At 41.6% G+C, this 25,338-nt stretch overlaps 2 protein-coding genes and 2 long non-coding RNA genes across 4 annotated transcripts; 2 read left to right on the forward strand and 2 right to left on the reverse strand.

Moving 5' to 3' along the window:
• Positions 1-2,223: 2,223 nt before the first annotated feature.
• On the forward strand, positions 2,224-3,574 carry LOC134633365 (uncharacterized). The gene is made up of 3 exons (XR_010094724.1): positions 2,224-2,323; positions 3,219-3,302; positions 3,426-3,574. It is a non-coding gene; the product is annotated as an uncharacterized LOC134633365 (long non-coding RNA).
• Positions 3,575-6,176: 2,602 nt separating this feature from the next.
• Positions 6,177-8,846, forward strand: LOC134633019 (ryanodine receptor 2-like). The gene is made up of 5 exons (XM_063481883.1): positions 6,177-6,194; positions 6,770-6,905; positions 7,010-7,196; positions 8,003-8,114; positions 8,709-8,846. Exons 1-5 carry the CDS (start codon positions 6,177-6,179, stop codon positions 8,844-8,846), a joined length of 591 nt encoding a protein of 196 aa, XP_063337953.1.
• Positions 8,847-9,553: 707 nt separating this feature from the next.
• On the reverse strand, positions 9,554-11,346 carry LOC134633376 (uncharacterized). Its single transcript, XR_010094728.2, has 5 exons — positions 11,258-11,346; positions 10,993-11,144; positions 10,847-10,879; positions 10,368-10,551; positions 9,554-9,899 (listed from the first exon to the last, which is right to left on the reverse strand). It is a non-coding gene; the product is annotated as an uncharacterized LOC134633376 (long non-coding RNA).
• Positions 11,347-15,718: 4,372 nt separating this feature from the next.
• On the reverse strand, positions 15,719-19,615 carry LOC134633356 (ninjurin-1-like). Its single transcript, XM_063482227.1, has 3 exons — positions 19,394-19,615; positions 15,890-16,025; positions 15,719-15,809 (listed from the first exon to the last, which is right to left on the reverse strand). The coding sequence occupies exons 1-3, from the start codon at positions 19,584-19,586 to the stop codon at positions 15,752-15,754; spliced, it is 387 nt and encodes a 128-aa protein (XP_063338297.1). The 5' UTR covers positions 19,587-19,615; the 3' UTR covers positions 15,719-15,751.
• Between the last annotated feature and the right edge of the window lie 5,723 nt (positions 19,616-25,338).

Raw genomic sequence — 25,338 nt, forward strand, 5'->3', positions numbered from 1 at the left:
TTTCCTTTTTGCTAAAGCATATAGTTAGGGCTGGACCAGGTGACCCTGAATCCTCCCTTAGTTATGCTGCAATAGACGTAGGCTGCTGGGTTTTTGAGTTTTTCCTTTCCAGTCACCTTTCTCACTCACTATGTGTTAATAGACCTCTCTGCATCGAATCATATCTGTTATTAATCTCTGTCTCTCTTCCACAGCATGTCTTTCATCCTGTTTTCCTTCTCTCACCCCAACCGGTCGCAGCAGATGGCCCCGCCCCTCCCTGAGCTTACCAAAGTCATACTAAAACATTTTTTGACAGATTTTTGAGCGCCGTGTATTACGTAAATCGATTCAAGGCAAGGCAAGTTTATTTATATAGCACAATTCAACAACAAGGTGATTCAAAGTGCTTTACAGGGACATTAAAAACAAAAACAAATAAAAAGCATGATTAGAATTGATTAAAAAAACAGTAGATCAAATCAGAACAGTAGATAAAATCAGTAGTTAAAATTTAAGTTTAGAAATTTAAGCTTAAAAGTGTGGATTTGGTGTTTTATTCAAATGCAGCTGAGAATAGGTGAGTCTTCAACCTGGATTTAAATAAACTTAGTGTTTCAGCTGATCTGAGGCTCTCTGGGAGTTTGTTCCAGATATATGGAGCATAAAAGCTGAATGCAGCTTCTCCGTGTTTGGTTCTGACTCTGGGAACTGATAAAAATCCGGATCCAGATGACCTGAGGGATCTGGAAGGTTCATACTGGGTCAGGAGGTCACTGATATATTTTGGTCCTAAACCATTCAGAGCTTTATAGACCAGCATCAGAACTTTAAAGTCTCAAGGGCAGTAAGCACAGCCAGAATTCATACATAAGGCGCGCTGTCGATGTTTGAGAAAATTAAAGGATTTTAAGTGCGACTCATAGTCCGAAAAATACGGTACATGCAATATATTTAACATATTTGTGGTCATATACAAAGCCAGATATACCTGGGCTATAATTTTCAGAGGAGCTTTTCCTCCTTGCTTGGCATCAACTGTGAATTCAGTGGGTTTTCCAACAGCCAGACCACTGCTCTGCAGGCCTGGACCGGACGCCTTAACCTAGAGAAAACTATTTTAAACAAACAATTCAAAAAGGAACAAGTCAAAGATCTACTACAGCCAAACGATCATTTACAGACGATAGCGCTGTGAAAAAAAATATTTGCCTACTTTCTGCTTTCGTATCTTATTCCATATTTGGAATAAGATACATGTTTCAGATCAATCCATTTTTAATATTAGACAAGAATGTCTAATACCGGGGCACACACGCTTGCGCATGCGTCATGGCGCAGTGCACGAGCACAGCAACACACACTGAAAGCACATAAGCAGGAGATTAAAGTGCAAAATGAACTTTTCTTGCAGACACCGCTCCCTACAATCCTGACTGCCCTGACATGACTAAATTGATGTCAAGAGTGAAAAACGGAGTAAAAAAAGTCCCCAATCAATAAATCAGCGGATAATTTTACACACAGTAATGTGCAAAAGTCTTGAACCAAACATTGAAGGGTTTCTTTGGACATTATCTGTTTTGTTTTTGTGTTGTTTTACCTGGAAACTACACATGACACACACACATCAACGAAAACTAAACAGGGGTTTATGTGGCTTAGGATGGCGTCACTGACACTGGTTTAATATGAAAACAAACTTTCTCCAAACAAAAGAAAAGAAAAAATGAATAAAGGAGTCGGCGAGCAATCTTTAACGAGGACCAGATATGTTTTGTCTGACATTGAAGCTGTTCTCTCTGCTTGTCAAAAATACCTCGGGCCGTGTTCATAGAAGATAAATATACCAAATATGTCCACATTTGTTTGGCCTGGGCAGGTGGCGCAGACGTAAACTTCCCGGCTACTAGCTCGTGTGTGACAAGCTGAGGTCGCTGGTTCGAAACCACTCTGTCCCTCAGCAGCAGCTAGTGGGGTGCGTGGGCTGCGCTTAAAGAACCGGCACCCCTGACTTTTTTGCCCTTTTCTTTTCCTTTTTCTTTGCGCCGGCCTGCCCGCCATGTTTCTCTATTTAGAATAATGACACTTGCTGGCTGTGTCCGAATTCAGGGGAAGGATGCTTAAAATGCCATATTTGGAGGCAATGACGTCACAGCGACGCGACGAGGACTGTCCGAATTCAAAGAGCACTCAAAATGTGGCGACAAATGTGTCCTACTTTGCCCTGAATTCTAAGGATGGTCCGATGTATCCTATATCCCAGGATTCATTGCGGGTCATAGAGGAGATTTGTTTCTGATAACGATGGTGGTCAAAGCGGGAGAGGAAAACACTTTCAAATGTAAGTATATGAAAATCTGGTTGTACAAAAGTTAAATTGTTATAGTGGTCGTTTTGTTAAGCTTTGGGCATCTGCATAGACATGTTTCTTTTCTTTAAAATAACCGTAAACCAGTTTGCATGGGGGGTCCCGCGATTTTTCATGTATTGCTGCTTACATACAGCTAATTTAGATTTTTTTCGAATTGGTGATATGTTATGTGGAACAAAGACCAAACGACTTAATTTATTAAAACGAGGAGAAAACGATCACCTCTTCACTGGGGTGAAGAATTGAGCCGCTACGGCGTGGAGGTACAAGAATAAATCAGTTTACACATCATATTCATATGAGTACGGTCCTATTAACCCTCATGCTACAGCAGCGGTCCCCAACCTTTTTTACGCCACAGACCGGTTTATGTCAGACACGGAGCGGCCTTTAAGGTATCGCGGATACATACGACCACATAAAATGATCCGACCAAGACAAAAACTGTGGTATTTTGTAAATATAATAATAAACGTGAATGTGCTGTGTAATTGTGTAACTTTATTAGCAGCGTCCTCCTGAAAATGCGCCAATATTGAGAGTAACATCCTCCTCTCTGCCGCTTAATGCTCTCTGGTCGCTATGGTAATGTGTAAATATTTCTTTCAAAATAAGACACGAAACTACAACAAGGGAAAGACTCAGGGAAACAGAGTTAATGATAAAACCCCTGAAAACCATAAATTTCACAGCGGAGCCTTAACTCTCGTGGCCCGGTACCAAACGACTCACGGACCGCTGCTGTACAGAACCTGTGATGTCCAGACGGTGTTCCTCTGGTGTTCTGCTGTGAAAAATTTTGGGTTTAGGGATTAACATAGTTGCCATGGTTTCCTTTCTTCTCTTATTTGTTGTGTGTGATCAGGACAATTCTGGAGAAGATGGGCCTGCAGGGGAAAGTCACCCCCTTGCAGGCCAGAAGACATGAGATAACTTTAAAGAATACAAAGTACGTATGTGTGTTATCAAGAAGATAATTCTTAAGAACACAAGTTAATAAATGTGCAATTACTAAGAGTTGTTGTGGTGTTTTTATTTGCCTGCTGTCATTTTTGATTTCCTCTGCCTTTAGGATTGCAAGTATCCAGGCTCAGGAGAGGGGGTCAGTGGGAAGCCCACTGCTGCTACTTGGCCCTGGTTTGCCCTCATGGATGAGGTGATAGGACAGAGGCCTTCCATTAAACGTCCTGTCCTAATGTCCTCTCTCCCTGAGGACACTCCAGGGCCAAGCACAACAACAGTGGGTGACCAAAACGACAGCGATGACGAAGCGGCTCAGCCACCTACGACAGGGAGAAAGAGGAAAAGAGACAGGGATGATGAGCTGCTAGACCTCATCAGAGAGGACATGAGGCAGCAAAGAGAGGCAGAGGAGAGGAGAGCAGGGAGAGGATGGACAGACTGTTTTCACTTCTAGAAAGATGTGTTCCAAAATGAGTTATATATTGAGAAATTTATTTATTTGAATATATTTGTTACATTGTTACATGTGTTGCATTAGTTTAAAGGTTTTATGTTATTAATAAATTGATTCGAACAAACAGTGATTGTCACTGAACTCAATTTGATTTACAGGCATTTTTAACATGTATGAACAGAACGCTAACTTTGAACAATTTTACTTGGATATTTATTTGATAGCAATAAAGTAAATAACAATAACAATTAAACAAGAATATTTCAAATACACAGTATGCAAAGATGGAAAAACAATATTTTCAGTTGTTCACACAGGATTAACCTGAGTGACCTGTTCCTGGACCATTTCTTGAACAACTGTAATAGATTACAGGAAGTCTCTGGCAGTGTTGCTGAATCTGCCGGAGCAAGATCAGACGTGGATGGGGTGCTGCAACTGAGGTTTGTCTTTTCTGGTCGGGGAGTGGAGAATCACACAGGGTGGTCTGCAAAGAGCTTTAGGATGCTTCCTCCCACTGTCCACTGCATCGTCCATCCACAGGGTTTGCAGGGCTGGCTCAATCAACGGCTGCCACAGCACTAAGATGTTTTCAGAAATATGCAAGCAGGAGATGGTGGATGCTATATTATTAGTATAATACTTGTAACTCTGTAGCAGACAACAGTTTGATAAAGTGCTATGTAAAACAAACAAACAAAAGATTAGATTCTATATGTTTCAAAGATATTTAGTTTATATATTTTATATGATACAGTACATGTGTAAGAATGACCGATGTTGTGCCAAAAAATGATCGTCTGCCAAAAACTGATTTCCTGTTTTTGCCCTAAACTGATTGCTCGTATTTAACCTGCTATGAATAACTTGTTGGTCTATAATACGTGAAACATATGTCAAATGTTTCCCTCATCAATGATATCAAGTGTAATATTTAAAGAAATTAGGTCACTGCTGAACTGTATCTAACCATCATCCTTAACATTACATTAATTATCATTTCATCAAAGTGTTTATTGAAGCTGCTGGCATTATGTTATAAGTTATATTATAGGGGTTATCATAATCAAATATTAACATGTTTATTACAGGTGCAGTTATAACTACTTTAAAATGATTGAGTTAATATATATATATCATAACTCAGAGCCTGAGTATATTGTTACAGTAAAATAGTAGCTGAGCAAAGGCCTGAATGTATTCAGCTTCTTGTGGTATTTGAGTTTGCTTAGTTACAGGTGACAAAAGGATGTCCAGTCCATGGGGACCTCAAAGGCCTGAGATCTTCACCATATTTGGATGGATGGGGAACTTCTGTGTCTGCAGTTATCTCTTAAAATACATGAATGTTCTGTACATGCAAATTATGTGACTGTAAACGCAAGAGGGGGCGTTACAATACCCTGATGGGATAAAAGTAATCTAGAGTGTATTTTGGGTAGAGATGTACAACTGATGTTTTGCAGTTTGCACCTCTCCACGCTGCGTGCATTCATTAAAATCAATTGTTTGACCGACCTCTTCTGGACCATCATTGTTTTACTCTCGTCCTCAATTTCGAACCCGTAACACAAGTCACTTTGAGCCACCAGCAACATTCCTGTAACAAGGTAGAAGCTGCAATCAGTTTTTGGCAGTGACTTTTATATATCCTTTATTTATCCAGCTCACAAACAATCTTGTTGACATTAGAAATTTATTTTTTAAGAGTAATATGGCCAAGAGGACAGCAGACAGCGCAACAAATATATCAATTGTACCTAGATTATAACCAGAGTTATAAAGATACTTGAACAACAGGTAATTATTGTATATATAAAACCCCTTTGTAAACCATGTTCACCGAAGTCTATTTACCAACATACATAAAGATATTACACATATTACACAGAAACATTGGAAATCAGTTTTGCCAGGCGAACACTTTTTTTGGCACAACGCCGGCAATATTTCAATTATCCGTGTAAATACCTCAGTAATTCCTAAATGCGTGTAGATTAAAGACAGCAGTCTCAGTATACCCCATACATTATACAAATTGATAATAGCAGTGGTTAGCAGAAACACTACTTTAAAACATGTAGATGCAAATATGTACTCAGCTTCCAAGCTAAAACCACTTAGAAAAAAGAGAGTACGAGTTTATATAGCAGCAGTTAGCGGGGTTAACATTTCAGCATGTTGGTTAGCAGCTGCAACTGTAAAGTCTACTCGCCAGTGCAAAGCACTTTGAATTCTGAAGAAACAGCTTCAGGTCTCCAGATCTGGAAGTTAACAAAACTGACATCTCGCTTTTCAACCTCTTTTTCAACAGCAACAATGTTCCTCATATTTAGTAATCAGCCTTACCAGCGTAACCAAACGGAAAACATTTAAAGGCTGGAGAACAATTCCCATTGGTTAAAAATGAAATTGTCCATCAAGGTCAGAAAATAACAACTGTTAAACAAAAATGAATAAATAACAAAAATCAAATGTATTTGGCTTTCAACACAACAATAACTTTTTATACAGTCATCTTATTAGAATTTTGCTTTAGAGTTTGCAGTACATTACACCACATGAGTAGTAATTCTGACCAAAGGTTTCTACTTTTATCTGACTGTGACTGTGGGCTACAACATCACCTGCATAAAGCAAATCTTGAGGCCACCAAATTGAGATTTTCCATTATTCCTATATAGTCTATAAAGGCTATGAATTGGTGACACCGGAAACAAATTTATTAGTATAAAATGCAGAAAGCTACACACTGAGATTATTTTAAGGTGGCACATGCCACCACAGTAGATCCGTCCCCGCTGCCGGTAATGTGGACCAAGCTCTAGCTGTGGGCGTACAAAATGCCCCATGTCAACGGGTCGGGCATCCCATACTGCTGAAGCCCTTTGTTCGATCTCTGTTAATTAAATGTAAATTGTAGGTGTCTTTCCACTGTGCTATATTTTTTCTTTTTGAAACAAACAACCCAAAATAATAATAATAATTTATTTTTGCAGGTGGTGCAATATCTAGCTGGGTGTGGGCTGCAGAGCTGTGTGATGCTGGTCCGTAAGGGATACCCTGACATTGGCTGGAACCCTGTGGAGGGGGAACGATACCTTGACTTCCTGCGCTTTGCTGTCTTCTGCAATGGTAAAAATGTAACCATATGACTGCAGTCAGATCATTTATTTTCCACTGGAGTTTGTGTCATGTGCAACCACAATCTTAGCAACTTGTCCCTGTTATGTGGCCAGGTGAAAGTGTGGAGGAGAATGCCAATGTTGTGGTAAGGCTCCTTATTCGTCGACCAGAATGTTTTGGCCCGGCGCTTCGAGGTGAAGGTGGTGATGGGTTATTGGCAGCAATGGAGGAGGCCATTAAGATCTCTCAGGATCCCTCCAGAGATGGTCCGTCTCCTATGTCTGAGAGCAGCAAGGCACTGTATGACAACACGTCTAACCTGATTACTTACATATACATGTTAAAGTTCACACTGACAGAACAGGACTGATCAGTTGGACTGAAAAGGCAAGGATCAATTACATTTCCTTTATATTTATACAGCACCCATTCATAGCAGCAGTTATCTCCAGACACTCAAGATACCAGCCGTCAGATAATTCCCTATAAGCAGCACTTGGCGACCCTGGCAAGGAAGACCTCACTTTTAACAGGAAGCACTCGCTAGCACAATCATGTTGACTGTTTCCATTTGGTCTGCCTGGTAGACTAAATTCCTTACAAAGGTCTGTACATGAGTCTACAAGTCCAGATGGCTTGTCGACAACCTGTTAAATGTTAAGGGATTTTCTTAAGATCTAGAATTTGCATCTGTTTTGGAAATTAGGGCATACAAAATGCTGACTCATAGCAATTATAATTTGTTGTGCAGATGTATATTTCAGTAGTTATGAATGCCTGTCACAGAATCCCAGGGTTCAGTTGGATATGACTTTGAGCACACTATTTTCCTTCGGCACACCTTTTGGTAACTTCTTAAAGTACGTGTCATATTTCCAGTACTAACAATATTCAAGCAGATTATCTCTTCCTGTGTTTTCCATTTAGAAAAGAACAATTTCAGACAAACATCAGCCTGAACCAATTATCCTGTCACTAACCTGAGTTCATGAGTAACTACAGTACAAGCACAGAGTGGGAAATGAGCATAACAGGTCAGAAGAAAGTGGTCTGAAGTATTTAGGGGCATTTAATATGAGAGTGTGTCTCTGTGTGTCCGTGTGTAGCAGTGACATGCCAGGGGAAGAGGAAGATGATACTATTCACATGGGAAATGCCATCATGACCTTCTACTGTGCTCTCATTGACCTGCTGGGCCGCTGTGCTCCAGAGATGCATGTGAGTTACTTTGTACTGTACACGTGCGTTTGTTCAGCTGTCTCTGTTTTGTCTATGTCGTCCTCGTCAATGACCTATTTATACAGGGTCCTATCTCCAATTAGAGCACCTGACTGGAAAATGCCTTAGGAAATGTTTGAGGAGAGAAGTTTTCTTCCAACTTCATTTGCATCGTGTCTGCATAGCTGACTGTGTTCACAAACAGATTAAAAATGTGCTGCACGTGTATCTTTAGTGAGCAGAATGTGTTTTCAAAGTCTCTTTTGAGTAGCTGTAGTTGTTGTTTGCAGATATTGTTAGCTCCTGCATGCACAATGACTTTTAGATTGCCCGGAAGCAAGAATTCCAGTAGCTTTATCCTCTATGTCTCAGACAATAGCTCCCAGGTAAGAGGGGTTTGTGACTGAGCTTGTTTTAATATTTTGGATTATTGAGTCACTGATAGTGAGAGTTGTCGCTGGCCGTATGTGTGGTCTTACGGGCTCCGAGCTGGCTGGCCTTGAAGTGGAGTACCAGCAATTCAAAATACACAACTCCTACATGCAGCCTTACGTATATAGTGCACTCACTAAAGCCCTACCTCTTTTCTATTAGCTGATCCATGCTGGTAAAGGTGAAGCTATTAGTATCAGAGCGATTTTGAGGTCTCTCATTCCTATTGAAGATTTGGTGGGAGTCATCAGTATTCCATTCTCTATGCCTAACCTGGCTAAAGGTAAGAAAGTCATCTGACATGATGAGATCTAATCCAGTACTGTAATAACAGTAACTGATCCTGTAATATCAGCAATCAAGAATTGAATTGTGCTTGCGTGCATGCACAGTAGGGCTGCCACGATTAGTCGACTAGTCACGATTACGTCGACTATCAAAATCGTCGGCGACTGATTTAATAGTCCACGCGTCGTTTGAAGCTTTGTAAGATCACAAAAGACGCAGGAATAAGTAGTAGGATTTAAGAGTGTAATAACGGACTGAAACAGAAGATGGCAGCACTGCATGTACAAGGATGCCAGCTGTCGTTAAACCCCGAAGAAGAAGAAGTAGCTCTGTCCCAGAATTCATAGCGCAGCCCAGCTCAGTTTCCAACAATGGCGGCAGCTAGTTAGTTTTAATATTACTCTTATTATTCTTTCTGGGTCACAAAATAAACGTTTAACATATTTTCAGGCGAGAATGTAGCAGTGTAAACCTCAAATATCTGCTCAGTTTATCGTTTGTGGCAGCCCTAATCTCTACCCAAAGGAAGATGAGGCAGTCCCAGATAGCAAGGAAACATTGAAACAATGTTGAGTCAATATCAGGCGACATCATTGAATCAACGTTGAAGTGTGACGTTGACCCAACATCACTCTTGCACCCATTTTTAACATTGAAACAACGTCAGGTTTTGATGTTGAATCAATGTTGAAACTTGACATTGATTCAACGTTATATTTTCTAACACTGTTGACATTGAAACAATGTCAGATTCTGATATTGAAACACTGTTGAGCTATGGTGTTGATTTTCCACCTCTTTCGCACAGTTGCTTTTTATTGAAAAAAAACAAAAAAGGTCAATAGACATGTATCATTTGCAAAATACTTTATTAAAAGACAAAGTTTCCTATTTACATTTCTATGTTTCACGTCACTTTTTATCATTTACTCCGGGATGGGGATGGATGATGTGTGTCCTGCGCGCCACCCGTACGACCTGGAGCATATCTGAGCCATTTCTGGACTGCTTGAGCAAAGACCAACTCAGACATAGAGTTCGCCCCTACCTGCTGCGCCAGGCCATCTAGGACAAAAATAGACACACACACAAAAAAACAAAGACAAAAAAAGGGAATTAGAGCACATGAATAAGCTCTTGTTAATTGTCTTCAGCAGGGAGAAAGTATGTAAACTCCTAGGCTGATAAACATGAAAGTCACCAGGCGGAAATCAGCAAACTGCTGCATTTGATTCCCAAAGAGCTATAAGCTGAAAATGTGATATGTCTTAGCATGGTGTGCCGTGTATCCTTTAAAAAAAAGAAAACATGGGGTCGTCGGGCTGTACAAAGTGTACAACCCGAGGACAAAACAAGCCGAAGACCAAAGACTCCATCTCCAGATTAACCGGACATGAAAGTCTTGTTATTAAGAAAGACAAAGTAATATAGCAAAAAACAGACATAGGAAATGTGAAACGCACCCAGCACATCAATTGATCCCTTTATTGTTCACTTTAGGCTCATAAAACTACAATAAATGTTAAAACTTACCAAATATGCATCTGCACAGCGCTGTCTCTTTAAATGCCCTTTTTTGCTTTGTCTGGCCCTTGGTATTTTTTCCCTGCCCAGTTGAGTACAGAGGCCAGCTCCTTTGTAATGGCATAAACCATTACACAGCGGACTCGCACCTCCAGTGTGGTCCAGCAGCACCAATCAACGCAAAGCGTCTCACCTATAGACACATTTTATGAGATGGAATTAGCGTGTCTCATGTGTATGCAAGTGCTTGCGTGTTTACTTCATGTAATTGATGATAGAAACATGTCATTTGGTTTTCCCTAAAGCCTGATTTTCAAGTCATACAAAGAATAAACCAAAGTATTGGCAGTGCAATGTATTTCTATTCACTTTTGTTGGATATTCATTTGTTAGTTCTTGTAACTGCTAAAAGTGTTTACTAGTTTTTGCCTGTCACATATATTTGTTATACCATGTAAACTGTGAAATTCCAAGATTTTCAAACTTGCCTTGCAATAGTGGCCTCACAGAGTCTCTGGAATCTACAGAAAAAAAAAATCACAACAAGATGACATTCAGGAGTATAAACTGGTGTTTTGAAGATAAGAGTACAATGACATTGTGATGCAGCTTTAAAGCTTTTTTAAAAGCATACCATCTATAGGGAAGACATCAGACTCTACATGCTGGCGAGATCGCAAAGCTGTGTCGGTTTGTGCCGGAGTGGCGAAAGGTGCCGGAAGCTGGGTGGGGCATTATGATGGTTGCTATCAGTGGGCTGGGGGGCAGACTGCGGAGTGATGAGGGCTGTTTAGAAAAAGATAATTTTTTAAGTATTTAAGAATACAGACAACTTGTCAAAAAAGTTTCCTTGTGTCAGACACAGATATGTACACAGACACTAGACAGTATTTTATTACCTGGTATTTTCACTCGAGGGGCCTGGGGAAACCGTTTTTTTGTAGGCTGCTCATCCTCTGAGTCCGTATATGTGTACAGGGGATTTGGTCTAAAGAAAAGAAATTAAAAACGGTCTTAAGTAATTGTAAATATGCTTTTGGCATATTGTTTCCTAAAGTTAGTTTGATTTCTAACAACACACACAGGAAACAGAGACGTGCAAGAAGGTACAGTATACAATGAATTTTTCAAGTGCACAAGTGTACACGGCTTTGCATTTTTAAAAAGTTTACAAACTTCCACTTTTTGGACTATATTATGTGGCGATATTGCAGTATGCAAGCACCACAGATATGTATAAAAGACAAGATCATAAATTCTTAACAATCAAAGATATGTTTGTGAATATAAAGGTTTTACTTGTGCTTTCTTTTAAGACTGGTCTGGGTTTCTTCTTCGGACTGAAGGTCAGACGTATCACAGCGTTCACGTGGATATCTCTGAAGACTGCGTTCTGCTTCGTGAAATGTGCCTGGAAATACAAACACAATGTACGGCCAGACATACATTACGTGTGGACAAAAGGTGCAAACGCATAGAAAAATCAGCGGTTTCAAAAATACGCTGGTACGTGTGGACGTAGCCTTATTCATTATTCAAGGCACAAACGGAAAGTCATGTACGCGTGCAACGTAAAGTTAGGTGAGCGTGCAACGTACAGTCACGCATGCTGCGTGAGCTTTCAAACTGAGTCTAAAGTTTTCGTGTGCGAATTGAAGCGAGTGCTCTCCTATCATCAAAAGTAACAAAGTCATTGAACACGTTTATACAGTTAACTTTACGTTTATCAATCATATATCACAGATTTAGAATTTTTTGTAGTATTCAATTCAATTCAATTCAATTCAATTTTATTTATATAGCGCCAAATCACAACAAAAGTCGCCTCAAGGCGCTTTATATTGTACAGTAGATAGCACAATAATAAATACAGAGAAAAACCCAACAATCATATCATATGACCCCCTATGAGCAAGCACTTTGGCGACAGTGGGAAGGAAAAACTCCCTTTTAACAGGAAGAAACCTCCGGCAGAACCAGGCTCAGGGAGGGGCGGCCATCTGCTGCGACCGGTTGGGGTGAAAGAAGGAAAACAGGATGAAAGACATGCTGTGGAAGAGAGACAGAGATTAATAACAGATATGATTCGATGCAGAGAGGTCTATTAACACATAGTGAGTGAGAAGGTGACTGGAAAGGAAAAACTCAATGCATCATGGGAATCCCCGGCAGCCTACGTCTATTGCAGCATAACTAAGGGAGGATTCAGGGTCACCTGGTCCAGCCCTAACTATATGCTTTAGCAAAAAGGAAAGTTTTAAGCCTAACCTTGAAAGTAGAGATAGTGTCTGTCTCCTGAATCCAAACTGGAAGCTGGTTCCACAGAAGAGGGGCCTGAAAACTGAAGGCTCTCCCTCCCATTCTACTTTTAAATACTCTAGGAACAACAAGTAAGCCTGCAGAGCGAGAGCGAAGTGCTCTAATAGGGTGATATGGTACTACAAGGTCATTAAGATAAGATGGGGCCTGATTATTTAAGACCTTGTATGTGAGGAGCAGGATTTTGAATTCAATTCTGGATTTAACAGGAAGCCAATGAAGGGAAGCCAAAACAGGAGAAATATGCTCTCTCTTTCTAGTCCCTGTCAGTACTCTTGCTGCAGCATTTTGGATTAACTGAAGACTTTTCAGGGAGTTTTTAGGACATCCTGATAATAATGAGTTACAGTAGTCCAGCCTGGAAGTAATGAAGGCATGAACTAGTTTTTCAGCATCACTCTGAGACAGGATATTTCTAATTTTAGAGATGTTGCGCAAATGGAAGAAAGCAGTCTTACATATTTGTTTAATATGTGCCTTGAAGGACATGTCCTGGTCAAAAATGACTCCAAGGTTCCTCACAGCATTACTGGAGGCCAAGGTAATGCCATCCAGAGTAAGGATCTGCTTAGATACCATATTTCTAAGATTTTCAGGGCCGAGTACAATAACCTCAGTTTTATCTGAATTAAGAAGCAGGAAGTTAGCGGCCATCCAGGTCTTTATGTCTTTAAGACATTCCTGCAGTTTAACTAATTGGTGTGTGTTACCTGGCTTCATGGATAGATAGAGCTGCGTATCATCTGCATAGCAGTGAAAATTTATGCTATGTCTTCTAATGATGCTACCTAGGGGAAGCATGTATAATGTAAACAGAATTGGTCCTAGCACTGAACCCTGTGGAACTCCATAATTAACCTCAGCATGTGAAGAAGACTCTCCATTTACTTGAACAAATTGGAGTCTATTAGATAGATATGATACAAACCACTGCAGTGCAGTACCTGTAATACCTACAGCATGTTCTAATCGCTCTAATAGGATATTATGGTCGACAGTATCAAACGCTGCACTGAGGTCTAGCAGGACAAGCACAGAGATGAGTCCACTGTCAGAGGCCATAAGAAGATCATTTGTAACCTTCACTAAAGCTGTTTCTGTGCTGTGATGAGCTCTGAAACCTGACTGAAACTCTTCAAATAAGCCATTCCTCTGCAGATGATCTGTTAGCTGTTTGACAACTACTCTTTCAAGGATTTTTGATATGAAAGGAAGGTTGGAGATTGGCCTATAATTAGCTAAGACAGCTGGGTCTAGAGATTGCTTTTTAAGTAAGGGTTTAACTACAGCCACCTTGAAGGCCTGTGGTACATAGCCAATTATTAGAGATAGATTGATCATATTTAAGATTGAAGAATTAATTAATGGCAGGACTTCTTTGAGCAGTTTTGTAGGAATGGGGTCTAAAAGACACGTTGATGGTTTGGAGGAAGTAATTATTGAAGTTAACTCAGAAAGATCGATTGGAGAAAAAGAGTCTAACTTAACATCAATGGTACTAAAAGTAGCTGTAGACGATATTACATCTGTGGGATGATTATTGGTAATTTTTTCTCTAATGATAAAAATTTTATTTCTGAAGAAGTTCATGAAGTCATTACTAGTTAGCGTTAAAGGGATTGTTGGCTCAGTAGAGCTCTGACTTTTTGTCAGCCTGGCTACAGTGCTGAAGAGAAACCTGGGGTTGTTCTTATTTTCTTCAATCAGTGACGAATAGTAAGATGTTCTGGCTTTGCGGAGGGCTTTCTTATAAAGCAGCAAACTATTTCTCCAGGCTAAATGATGATCCTCTAAATTTGTGACACGCCATTTCCTCTCCAGCTTACGAGTTATCTGCTTTAGGCTACGTGTTTGAGAATTATACCACGGAGTCAGGTACTTCTGAGTACTAAGTAACTACAGAGCGAAAGTCTGGGTCAAGCGCCGAGGCGACGGCAAGAACAAAGGAAACCTCGAAGCGTTAAAGCTAGCTTTGTAAGGGAATATAACGAAGAAATTATGAAACGAAAATGTTTTCTTTGTTGATATACTTTGTTCGCAGTGCAATTTATTTGTTGCCAGATTGTAAGAAGTAGACACAATTTAAAAAACTTGTTAATGTACAACATTAACAAGTTTTTTTTTACTGTTATTCAAAAGCAAACATGGAAATACCGAGTAGGAAAAAAAAAATCATTCATTCTTACCTTATACTAATCGTGGTGCGGGCCAGTGCAGTGCATGAACTGATGCCTTCTCCGGTCAATTCCGCTGAGAGTAAATCAAATGTCCCGCTCTACTGTAGAAGACAATGAATACCGGGGGAGGGGGGGGGTGTACCAATGTGAGAGGGGTGCTGCGGAATAGTTCAAGTGATCGCTGCTTTAATTTCCCGGTCAACTATACATAAATTGCACGTAGACACGATTTTTTAAAGCTGGTGAACTAGACCAAGTCATTGATAACAAATGAACAATAAATCTACTTTCTCTGGTACTTTATACCCGATCAGTTGCAATGCAATTTAATGCTCAACTACAAATCGATGGTTTTTGATGGTGACCGGAGCCGAATGATCGTCAACTATAAATAGACGTTTTCTCGACGTTGTTGTTGTCACCTGGTCGACTATAAATAGATCAAATATCAATGACAAAAAAACAACGGTGAATCAACATCGTTACAACGTCTCTATAGTAAGACCGTCGGTTTACCACAGTATTTCAATGTTGTTACAACATTGGCATTTCAACCCCGACCATATACGACGGTTCGGATGAAAAATCAACATAGATTCAATGTCGTCTTGCTATCTGGGGTGTTAATTCCCACAAAGTTATTTGGTTGTCAGTCTGTAGCTGTAATCTTAAGATAGGACTGGCCTGTAATTGTCGAGCATGAGGTCTACTCGATGCTCCACAGCTCGCTGAAGTCTCAGTCACAAAACATTTCATCATGTTCATTCAAAAGACCTTTTTTTTCCCTCCAAACAAGTCTTAATTTGAACACAGAGCCCACACAGAGGTAAGGCTTCTGTGCCACAGCAGCTTTCAGTGCTTCGGTCCAAAGTCTGGTCTAAATGGCACCAGTCCTGTTCAGGTCAGTGGGCAGAGGGGACGCTCTGGTACTGATGGAACAGGTGAGGCTGGTGAGCTGGGAAGAAAAACCATCAAGAGTTTACACAAATAAGAGACGCCGTGAAGCAAAGAATCTGTGTTCTGTGAAAGGAGTACCTGATAGTATGACCCTGAAATCCCAGCGCTGTGATGAAGATGTTGATGAGAACTGTGAAGAAGACAAAGACTGTTGCTACATTATTCATTCTGTTCAGTTTGGCGTGTTTCCTCACATCGTTGAGATCGCACTTCACTGCTGACACACAAAACAGTGATGCAGTTAGCTACACTGATGACCACCAGAGTTATCAGGTTATTTATGGATTAGATGAACAGATACAGATGCATGTTTTATACTACTTTATGGATATAATATTAATGATTGTGTATCAAAAGTTAACTTGTCAGAAAGAACAAACTGGTGTATGTGCTCTTTCAGGTTATCTATGAGCTGATAGAAATCTATGGGGCAAATGTAGGTGAGACACAGATATCTAGCTCAGCTAAATGTTTATTTTCCAAACTGTCGAGCACATTAAAAATGTCCGAGAGCATTAAGACTGCAGCATCTACGCACACTTTAGTTTGGGTCCACACACAAGCGCCCACGAAGGACGGCTCATTGGACCACGGTCACAAGAGGGCGGCGTCCTGTTCTACGACGTAGCTCTTCATTTTTGTTTATTAGGAGGAAATACTGGCATGTGGTCCATCTTAACATGCTTTAGCCTGTATGCTCAATGCCAAGCCCAGCAGCTGACTAACAGGCGTGTCATACATGTGACTGCTGGCAGTTCCAGTTCAGTGCACAAGCTTGGATCTGCAAAGTGTGCAACTGTATTGAGATCATTTATTATGTGAAACTTCTATTTTCTTTATGAATTCATATATTTGTTTTATTTATAAAGATGTAAAATACAGTTTTGGAAATGCTGCATGTAAAGGCTTTATGCCTTGTCAAACACCACTTCTGTGATGCCTGTGGACCATAAACTGAATTGCCCTAAAACAGGCGTGGGCAACTCCAGGCCTCGAGGGCCGGTGTCCTGCAGCTTTTAGATCTCACCCTGGGTCAGCACACCTGAATCACCTGATGAGTTCATTACCAGGCCTCTGGAGAACTTCAACACATGTTGAGGAGGTCATTTAGCCTTTAAATCAGCTGTGTTGGTTCAAGGACACATCTAAAACCTGCAGGACACCGGCCCTCGAGGTCTGGGTTTGGACACCACTGCCCTAAAACCTTTGTATCCTTTTTACTTGGGTCATCCTTATACAATTCACTTTTAGTGTCAATTTAAAATTAGAAGGGCTTATTTCTTTTAAACCGATGACTCTTTTGCATGCAGCAGCATGCGAGACAATCCACAGTAGTGTCCCAGCTGCAGCCAAGCCTTCCTGTTCATCTCTGGAGATTTCAATCATGTTTCCTTGTCCTCAGCTCTTCAATATTTTCACCCAGTATGTGGACTGTGTTATCAGGGAAAACAAAAGACTGGACTTACTGTATGCAAATACTGAGGATGCATATACATCATCACCCCTCCCCCCACTGCGTCGCTCAGACCATAACCTGGTCCATCTGGTTCCCTCATACATACCTGGAGCCTGGAGTCCAGGTTTGGGCAACAGATTGAACCAGTTCTTTAACAGGTTTGATTCCGTAGCCCTTTCCTCCCCCATCCACCAGAGCTCTTCACCTCTCTGCAGCCCCGCCCCCCATAGCACGAGGGACAACAGTTGCACCTCACCTGCGTCCTTTCTCCCTCAACGACTCACTACCCTCTAGCAGATCATTACATTAAGGAACCTTTTAAATACAAGCGCGCTCATGCTCACAGGTGTACACACAGGTGATCACACACACAAACTACACCCTTTTTGGCTCCTACCTCAAAGCACACTGTGCGCTGTCGATCTTACGTGCTGCACAATAATGTTTAATATTAAGTATTTAGTGTTATATTCCCATATATCATTGTGATGTTGTTTATTCTATTACTCTCGTTTTCTTCTGCTTGTTTTCTTTTTTCTTTCTCAACAGGTGATCCAGGTGATCGATATATGTATTTTTTGTCTGCTTATTTTGTTGGTTTTTGTTTTTTGCCCTTTATCCCCGTCCCTGTTCTCCGCTGTTTTTTTTTTGTTTTGTTTTGTTTTGTTTTTTCCCCCCTCTTTCTTTCTCCCTTTTCTTTTCCCCTGTCCCGTATCTAGCAAGTAAAAAAATAAAATAAAATAAAATAAACAATAAAAGGTAAATCAAATGGACCATTACGGCAAGGCTGGGATGGTCCATTTGGTAAAGTAAATCCGTTGGGCATCTTTCTTCGCCTTTAGACAATAATTCTGATGGCAAAAGAACCAAACGGGACAGGTTTAAAAAAAAAAAAAAAAAAAAAAAAAAATGCCTCACCTATAGTGCGGTCTCTTGCAAGGAAAATTCACATGAGCAATACTCAAGCAGGAAACGGCGAGAACGTGAGTGTGTCCTTTTTAGCTTGTCTGCCAGCATATCTGCTTACTCACTAGGAATGTGTGTACATCTGTGCAAGCTCGCCTGCATGTATGTGTGTGTGAGGGGTAATTAGGACATTAGGAGAAGCTTCTGACAGGCTTGTCATCGCCACAGCCTGCCCAGTGGAAAGGAGCTGGTCAGAGGGGTAAGTGGGGGTCCGGCAGGGTCAAGAGACAGCTGCTGCACCACCACTCACTGTCTGGAAGCTCTCAGAGAATATTAAACCACTGGGGCTTCAGCCAAGATGCTCCCTTATTTATGGAATACACAAAGGCTTTCCAAAAGGAGGCAGTGGCTAATTTATGCCACTGTTGTGAAAGTGCTATTGTTTTTTTTTTGTTGTTGTTTTGGGTTTTTTTGATCATGAAACACAAGAGCATAAACATAAAAAGACCAGAATAAATGGCGATGGCATCGAGGTAACTGAGGTTATTTTGTAAATCAGTGAATTTGGAACACAGCGCCTGTTGTTCTCACTTTCTCACTCACAGAAAGAAAAAAGAGAGAAAAAAAAAGAAAAAAAAACAAAAAAAAAAAAAAACGACTCCACTGCCTCCTCCCCCCATGCGAGTCATCAGGAACCACCCAGTCACACCCCACACTGCAGCCTCTCCGTCACAGCTGACCAGGTGTGAAGTCAGCGGAGGACGATGAAAACCAGGAAGGCCACAGGTCCGGATGGAAACAGCTCCAGACTGTTGAGGGACTGTGCAGATCGACTCTGTGAGGTTACCACATGTTTAACCTCAGTCTCAGCCTGGAGAGGGGCTGCCAGACTCTATAACTCAACATCCTCTGGTCACCTTACTCACCAGCTTGTTTGTTCTCTGCACATTTCATACATCGCTCTGTGCATCGTTACCTGTATATACGAACTGCACTTGCTTATATATATAGGAACACTTTGTGTCTTCCTTTTATATTTTATATTGCCCCTGCTATAAGAACTGTAACACCCACATTTCTCATCCGTGGGATAATAAAAGTTTATTCTTTTCTATTCTAAAAATACTTTGAAAGCATTTTTCACTCAAACTGGAATAAGACAGAGAGAACCACAGCTGTTCTTTAAGCCGTTTTCATTCAAAGTCAATGATGTCACTTGCCAATGAAGACGAGCAGCAGCCCCACTATGACCTGTAACGCGATGGACAGGGACAGCAGCACGATGAGGGGGACGTAGAAACGATACTGCGGACCCACATAAAGGACGGTCTTCAGCTGAGACGAGTTGGCCATGAGCAAGGCCACGTCCAACATGCTCTGAGCCGCACTCTTCTTAGTGGCGTAGTGATTCATGTCAATAGGTCGGAGTGCTTTTCTAGGCCGGGCCTGTGAGAGGATGGGTTATATTGAGATTTAAATTTATAATCTGAATACGTACTTCCTGGCCACATTATTTTATAGAAGAGAAGGTCTAACTTTAGGCCTACACGGTCTTGACAGGAGACACAGGCTTGTGCAGAGTATGCTTTGCAGAAGTGAAACTGAAAGCAGAGTCTGAGTGCAAGCTAAGAGCAGGTTATTTTATTATGCATTTATCTTTGATTAAGCTTTGATTAAGATTTAAGTAGTTGTATTAGATTGGAACATTTGTTTTATACATTTTACATATAAGTCAAGATCGGCACACACAGGATAGCCTTAGCCTGGTTGCTTAAGCTGAGGTCAACTAAGGTGCAGAGAGCATATGCAAACTCTGTGCACGCACAGACAGACATACACACATGCACACACATAGTTTCAGTTGTGCTGGCCTTCTGTCTAGTGGAAAGGTTACAAGGTCTAGCTGGGGAGCTGAGAGGTGAAACAAAGTGCAAGCAGAGGCTGACACATACACACACACACATCGTAGATAGACTCAGTTATATAGGTAAAAGTTAATCTTATGTTTTGCTTGCAACTGCAAAATTGTGCGTGCATATGTGACTGTTTGATGAAGAAGCAGGTGCAGGACGTTCCAGACAGATAAGCGAGCGTCCGGGGACAACAGGAAGCACCTGGATGGAGACGAGACGATGTTCTTTTTAAACTATGTTAAAAGTCATTGTGGTTTTGGTTTCTGCCTGGCAACAGAAAGGGGGGCTGTACTGTTTCACCCCTATAAATACTGTGTTCTGACTATTGTAAGAGAGTTCAACACTGAATCTGTACAGTGTTGGCTCCACGCTGCGTGTATTCATTAAAATGTCGTCTAATTGCACCCGGCCGGATCAGTGGTCATTATTTTGGTCTACCTCCTCAATTTCTGAACCCTTAACAGTTAGGTATGAGAGCAGGAACACAAATGCAAAGCCAAATAACTTTTCACAATGTTTCTCCTCTCTTTAACAGTGTGATGTCTCTGCACACGTGTCCACGCTTTTTTCCACACATTTAGTTACCTGTCCCTGAAAACATGCATGTGTGGAAAACAAGTTGAACTGGTCCCGTGTCTGAGCTGATAAATCCAGGTGACCGCCGCCATGTATCTCAGAAATACTGGGAGAAAGTTTCAACCAGCTGAGACATTTAGTCCAGCTGTGTAGCACAAGGGTGCGAGACGTCACACCGGGGTGCAGCCCTGTCTCAGCCCCACAGCTATCACTCAGCTCTCTGTACAGCTGATGAGTGGAACAGGCGCTGGAGAGGGGTCGTTCCTATTTTCTCTCCCTGTTATCATGGACTTTAACAGCATAATGATGAAGTGACACTGAACTGAATCATTAATCTTTTTGTTTTTGTGACTTTGTCATTCTGATTGTTCTTCGAGGCTGATGTGATGTCAGGGATTAGTGCTGCATGCTCAAACATCCAGGTAAATCCCAAAAGGTTGGTTCTGTTCACCTGGACGTTCTCAGTGTTCATCACTGTACAGGTCATCTTTGTTATAGCCTGCACACGCCTGACGTGGATCAGAGCACTAAGAGAACACATATTTACTTTCAGACTGCCCGTCGCTAGCTCCACCATATAAATACATCAGGAATAACAAAAGCCAAAGACATTAAGATGACACACGGCCCCAGCCTTTGTTAAATTTATCAGTAGGATGAGATTAAAATAGATTTCTTAAGCTCACGTCAAATACCTTCATTTTATTATTGAATCACAGTTCAACACGATCCTTATTTATCTCATGCTGGGCCTTTGTGTTCATCGAATGTCAAAAATGAGCTGTTTTAGCCTTTTTGATCCACCTTTCTTTTGGCTCCTCAGAAACAGAAACCTAGAGCATCATGTGGGTGAGACTCAAGTCCTGCTAGAAAGAAGCTACACTGGTTCTATGAAAAAGCCCCATGTCTAAATGATCGGTGGGGAGAGAGCCACAGCTTTACTTTTGCTTCAGAAGTTTGGTCAGTTTGCCCCAAGACAGGATAAAAAGTTTGTTTTTCCCCACACGAGCTATAACTCCATATACAACTCTGCTGCTTCCTTCAGTAACAGCTTCATGATGTGCCGACACAAACTTTAGGCATTTCAGCTACGAGCACCGTGGCCCCCGAGGGCAGAGAGGACGAGACGGGCTTGATGCTTACCTCTATGTCACCCAGTTTATTTAGAGCCATGTCCTCTGCATTAAGTGTGTGCTCTGCCATTCTTCTTTCTGCTGCTGGAGTCTGCGCTGTGCTGGCTGCAGAAAAGCTCGAGGCTGGAGACAGGATCAGGTCTGGCTGCTCCTCCTGTAGGATTGTTAAGCAACTCCCACTGCATGCCTCTCTGTCACTCTCCAACACTCGTGTCATTCATAATACAAGAACTTTGAGCCCTTTAACTGGAATATCTCATCTTTCTCAAATGTCTCTTAATATTGCTGTACACGAATCAACACGACTCAGTGTGCCAGCCTGCCTGCAGCAATGACAAGAATTATACGTCCTTTACTGAGGTGCTCTGTTGGGTTCACAAGGGATTTTTTATCCTTTTGTTCCCATTATGATGGATTCAGACCAGTTTAAAGTTTAAAACCTAAAAACTGTCTATTTCTGTGATTAGAACCCAGTTTCAACATTTCACCAAAAGTGAAGAGTTTAGCTGTTTTTAAATCTTTGACCAGAATAACATTTCTCTGCTCCTGATTTTAGATTTTTATTTCTTCGAATGTGTTCCAGTCTCATACTGGGTGTACGAGCTGGACAGACTGGTTTAGCTCCCCTCTGCTTTCGTTTCAGCCAGTGTCTTTGGAAAGGCTCCCCTTGTAAACAGGGTGGATGAGATAGCTGCTCTCTGTCACATGAACCAGGCCGAGTAGAACTGTGTGAGATAGAGTGGCTGCTGGTCTGAAGGCTGAATCACACCACTGTACATGAGCTTGAAGCCATATATACATGAGACATAAAACAAGGATAAGTTGAGCTCACATTCATGTAATAAGACCTTTGAACTACTGTTAATAATTGTGGCGTGATAAACAATGTTTTCATTTCTGTTTTCTTAACATGTAGTCGAGTGTTTAACAAAATATAGAACAATAAATATGAACTTCACAGTACTCAGTTACAGATCAGGAGAGTAGATTTAAAAAGCAGTAAATATGACCCTGATGAGCCCTCATTCCTCCATGTTTGTTACTCTCTGAGCACCTAGACTGTGCCCTCGCTCTCTGTGGTGACCTCAGCTTTGGACTAATGAAGACGTGAACAGGCTCAACACAGCAGGAACTCGGCACACTCAGCAGTCCACCAGTTACCCTGTACTTATACATGTGTAATGATAAAGTTGAATCCTAATAATTAGACAGTACATGAGTGATTTTGGTCTTTGCGACGCCTGGTGCTTCCTTCACCCCAACTGTAGGGAACATACTCTCTTCCCACTCTGCTCTGGAGTATTTCCCAGCACGACTGCAGTGAGATGTGATGTGACCACTGAGTGTAAAATGGTCCGTTTCAGTAATCATCATAAACAAAGAAGCATAGCAACATGTTTAATGTCATCAATGATTTCTCCAAAAAACGATGTAAAAACTCTCGACCCACCAACACTTTCTGTTTCACACAACAACACGTCAGTCATGCTCAGATTAAACAGAGTGTCTGACTGCAGTGACCACACACACGTCTGTCCCTCACACCTCTGTGAAACACGTCCAAGCTGTGCTGTCTCCATCTTAACACCACCAGAGCCTCCTCGCTGAATCTGGTGAGTGCATCCCTCTGAATGACGCTATGAACTAAGCTGAGACAGAAAGCCTCCAATTCGCCCGATAACCTTCTCCAGTTGATCAGCTAGTGGAGAAAAAAAGAGGAAACAAATAATAAACAATATGTAAGAAACTCTAAATATGAGTATGAAACTGACTTACGTAACGTGTGCTTCTCTGCTCGGCTCCAGTAGCGAGGCTGCGTTTGAAGCTGCTTCAGCTCCTCGCTCACCGACTCAGAAGCTTCTGACGCTTCCTTCAGCATTTCCAGCTCCTGACAGACGCACACACCAGAACATGTCACTATGTTCCTGTCCTACGACCAGCGTCAGTTTATTAGTTACACCGACCTGATGTCAGGCCTGCAAACAGTCCGGACTAAATGAAGGTTCAGACTTCAATTCAACACCTCTGTGAAACACGTCCAAGGTATCTGCTGCCAAATAAACAAACAGAATTTCACTACAACAACCCTGAATAAGCCATTAGTTTGCAAAGCTAGGACCTGAAGAGGTTTAAGACCAGGCAGAAGCTGGCTGTACAGCCACCTGTGTCTGCCTCCCATTAACGTGGCACCAGCTGCTGGGTTATAAAAACAGAACGATCAAACATCATTCAGTTTAAGGAGGAAAATAATTTAGCTACAGAAACAGGTTTTTGTTTCTGGCTGTAAATGTTTTTAACTGTGTCTTCACTTAGATAGTCAGTGTCTATAGAAAGAGAACAGCTGGAAGCTAATATCTGACCGGAGTTTGGGAAAAGCTTCACGACAGCCCTCTGACTGACAGCAGGTAGATCCCAGGTACTACTGAGCAAAACAAAAGAGCAGGATGTGGGCACAAAAACGAGAACAGACGCTGTGAAATGCAGGAATTCAAACAGTAACACAACTTAAAGGGGAGCGTATGAGGTGCAGTCACACTCCCAGCATTAAGGTACATCTCCATTTCTCTTCCCACTGTTGCCAAAGTCCTTGCTCATAGAGCAGGGGTGGGCAACTCCAGGCCTGGAGGGCCAGTGTCCTGCAGGTTTTAGATGTGTCCTTGATCCAACACAGCTGATTTAAATGGCTAAATGACCTCCTCAACATGTCTTGAAGTTCTCCAGAGGCCTGGTAATGAACTGATCATGTGATTCAGGTGTGGTGACCCAGGGTGAGATCTAAACCTGCAGGACGCCGGCCCTCGAGGACTAACGTTCCCTACCCCTGTCATAGGGGGTCATGTGATTGTTGGGTTGCTCAGTCAAGTTCAAGTTCATGGTAAAGAAGTTGGAGTTTGTGCAAATTGCTATCGTAAAAACTGAAGCAGCAAACTTTGTGAAAACTAATATTTGTATTATTCTCAAAAGATTTGGCCACGTCTGTAAATAAGAAGGTAAATGATTTGCTTTCCCTCCACCCAAACTTGGTCAACTGAGACTTTCCTCATTTGCTGATATTTAGTCAATGATTTGAGGGCAGCCCTAAAATGATTTAATGTGCAAGTCTCTGGGACTGTGGGTGTCCAAATGACACAGGTGTGACTTTATTTGCGAGTACCGTGCTGCAGGCCAGCAGCAGCTGTTGGACCCTCTGGAAGACTTCTGTCTCTGAGCTGAAGCTGCGGGGGTCTCTGCTGCAGTAAACTCTCAGCTCTGTCTCATAAACATGGCTGAAGGTGGCCATCAGTTGCTGGAGGTCAGACGCTGCTACACGCAGTGAGCTTGGAGAGAAGGCGGGAGGACTCTGGGCCTCGCTGTTCAGGAATACACACTGAGGGGACGAAGCAAACTGCTTTACCACCATGACAGTCGCACATGTCAAACAGGATGTTTCAGCTTTAAAAACAGTTTCCCTTTTTCCTCCTTGTCAGACCTTTGACTGCAGCTGCTCCAGTGCTGACTGAGTCGCCTGTAGGAGGGCAACAATATCTAAGATCTGTTAACAAG

The sequence above is a fragment of the Pelmatolapia mariae genome, linkage group LG8 (assembly GCF_036321145.2).
Source record: "Pelmatolapia mariae isolate MD_Pm_ZW linkage group LG8, Pm_UMD_F_2, whole genome shotgun sequence".
Taxonomy (NCBI): domain Eukaryota; kingdom Metazoa; phylum Chordata; class Actinopteri; order Cichliformes; family Cichlidae; genus Pelmatolapia; species Pelmatolapia mariae.

Bases quoted from the DNA above. Each gene is read 5' to 3' on its own strand.
- LOC134633356 (XM_063482227.1), bottom strand. From the start codon at position 19,586: ATGAATCACTACGCCACTAAGAAGAGTGCGGCTCAGAGCATGTTGGAC. The intron at 16,026-19,393 runs GCAAGTGACATC...GTGTGTCAGCAG, and splicing joins GCTGCTGCTCGTCTTCATTG to TGAAGTGCGATCTCAACGAT. The intron at 15,810-15,889 runs GTACTCCTTTCA...TTTTCTTCCCAG, and splicing joins TTTCAGGGTCATACTATCAG to CTCACCAGCCTCACCTGTTC.
- LOC134633019 (XM_063481883.1), top strand. The intron at 6,906-7,009 runs GTAAAAATGTAA...TTATGTGGCCAG, and splicing joins CTTTGCTGTCTTCTGCAATG to GTGAAAGTGTGGAGGAGAAT. The intron at 7,197-8,002 runs GTATGACAACAC...GTCCGTGTGTAG, and splicing joins TCTGAGAGCAGCAAGGCACT to CAGTGACATGCCAGGGGAAG.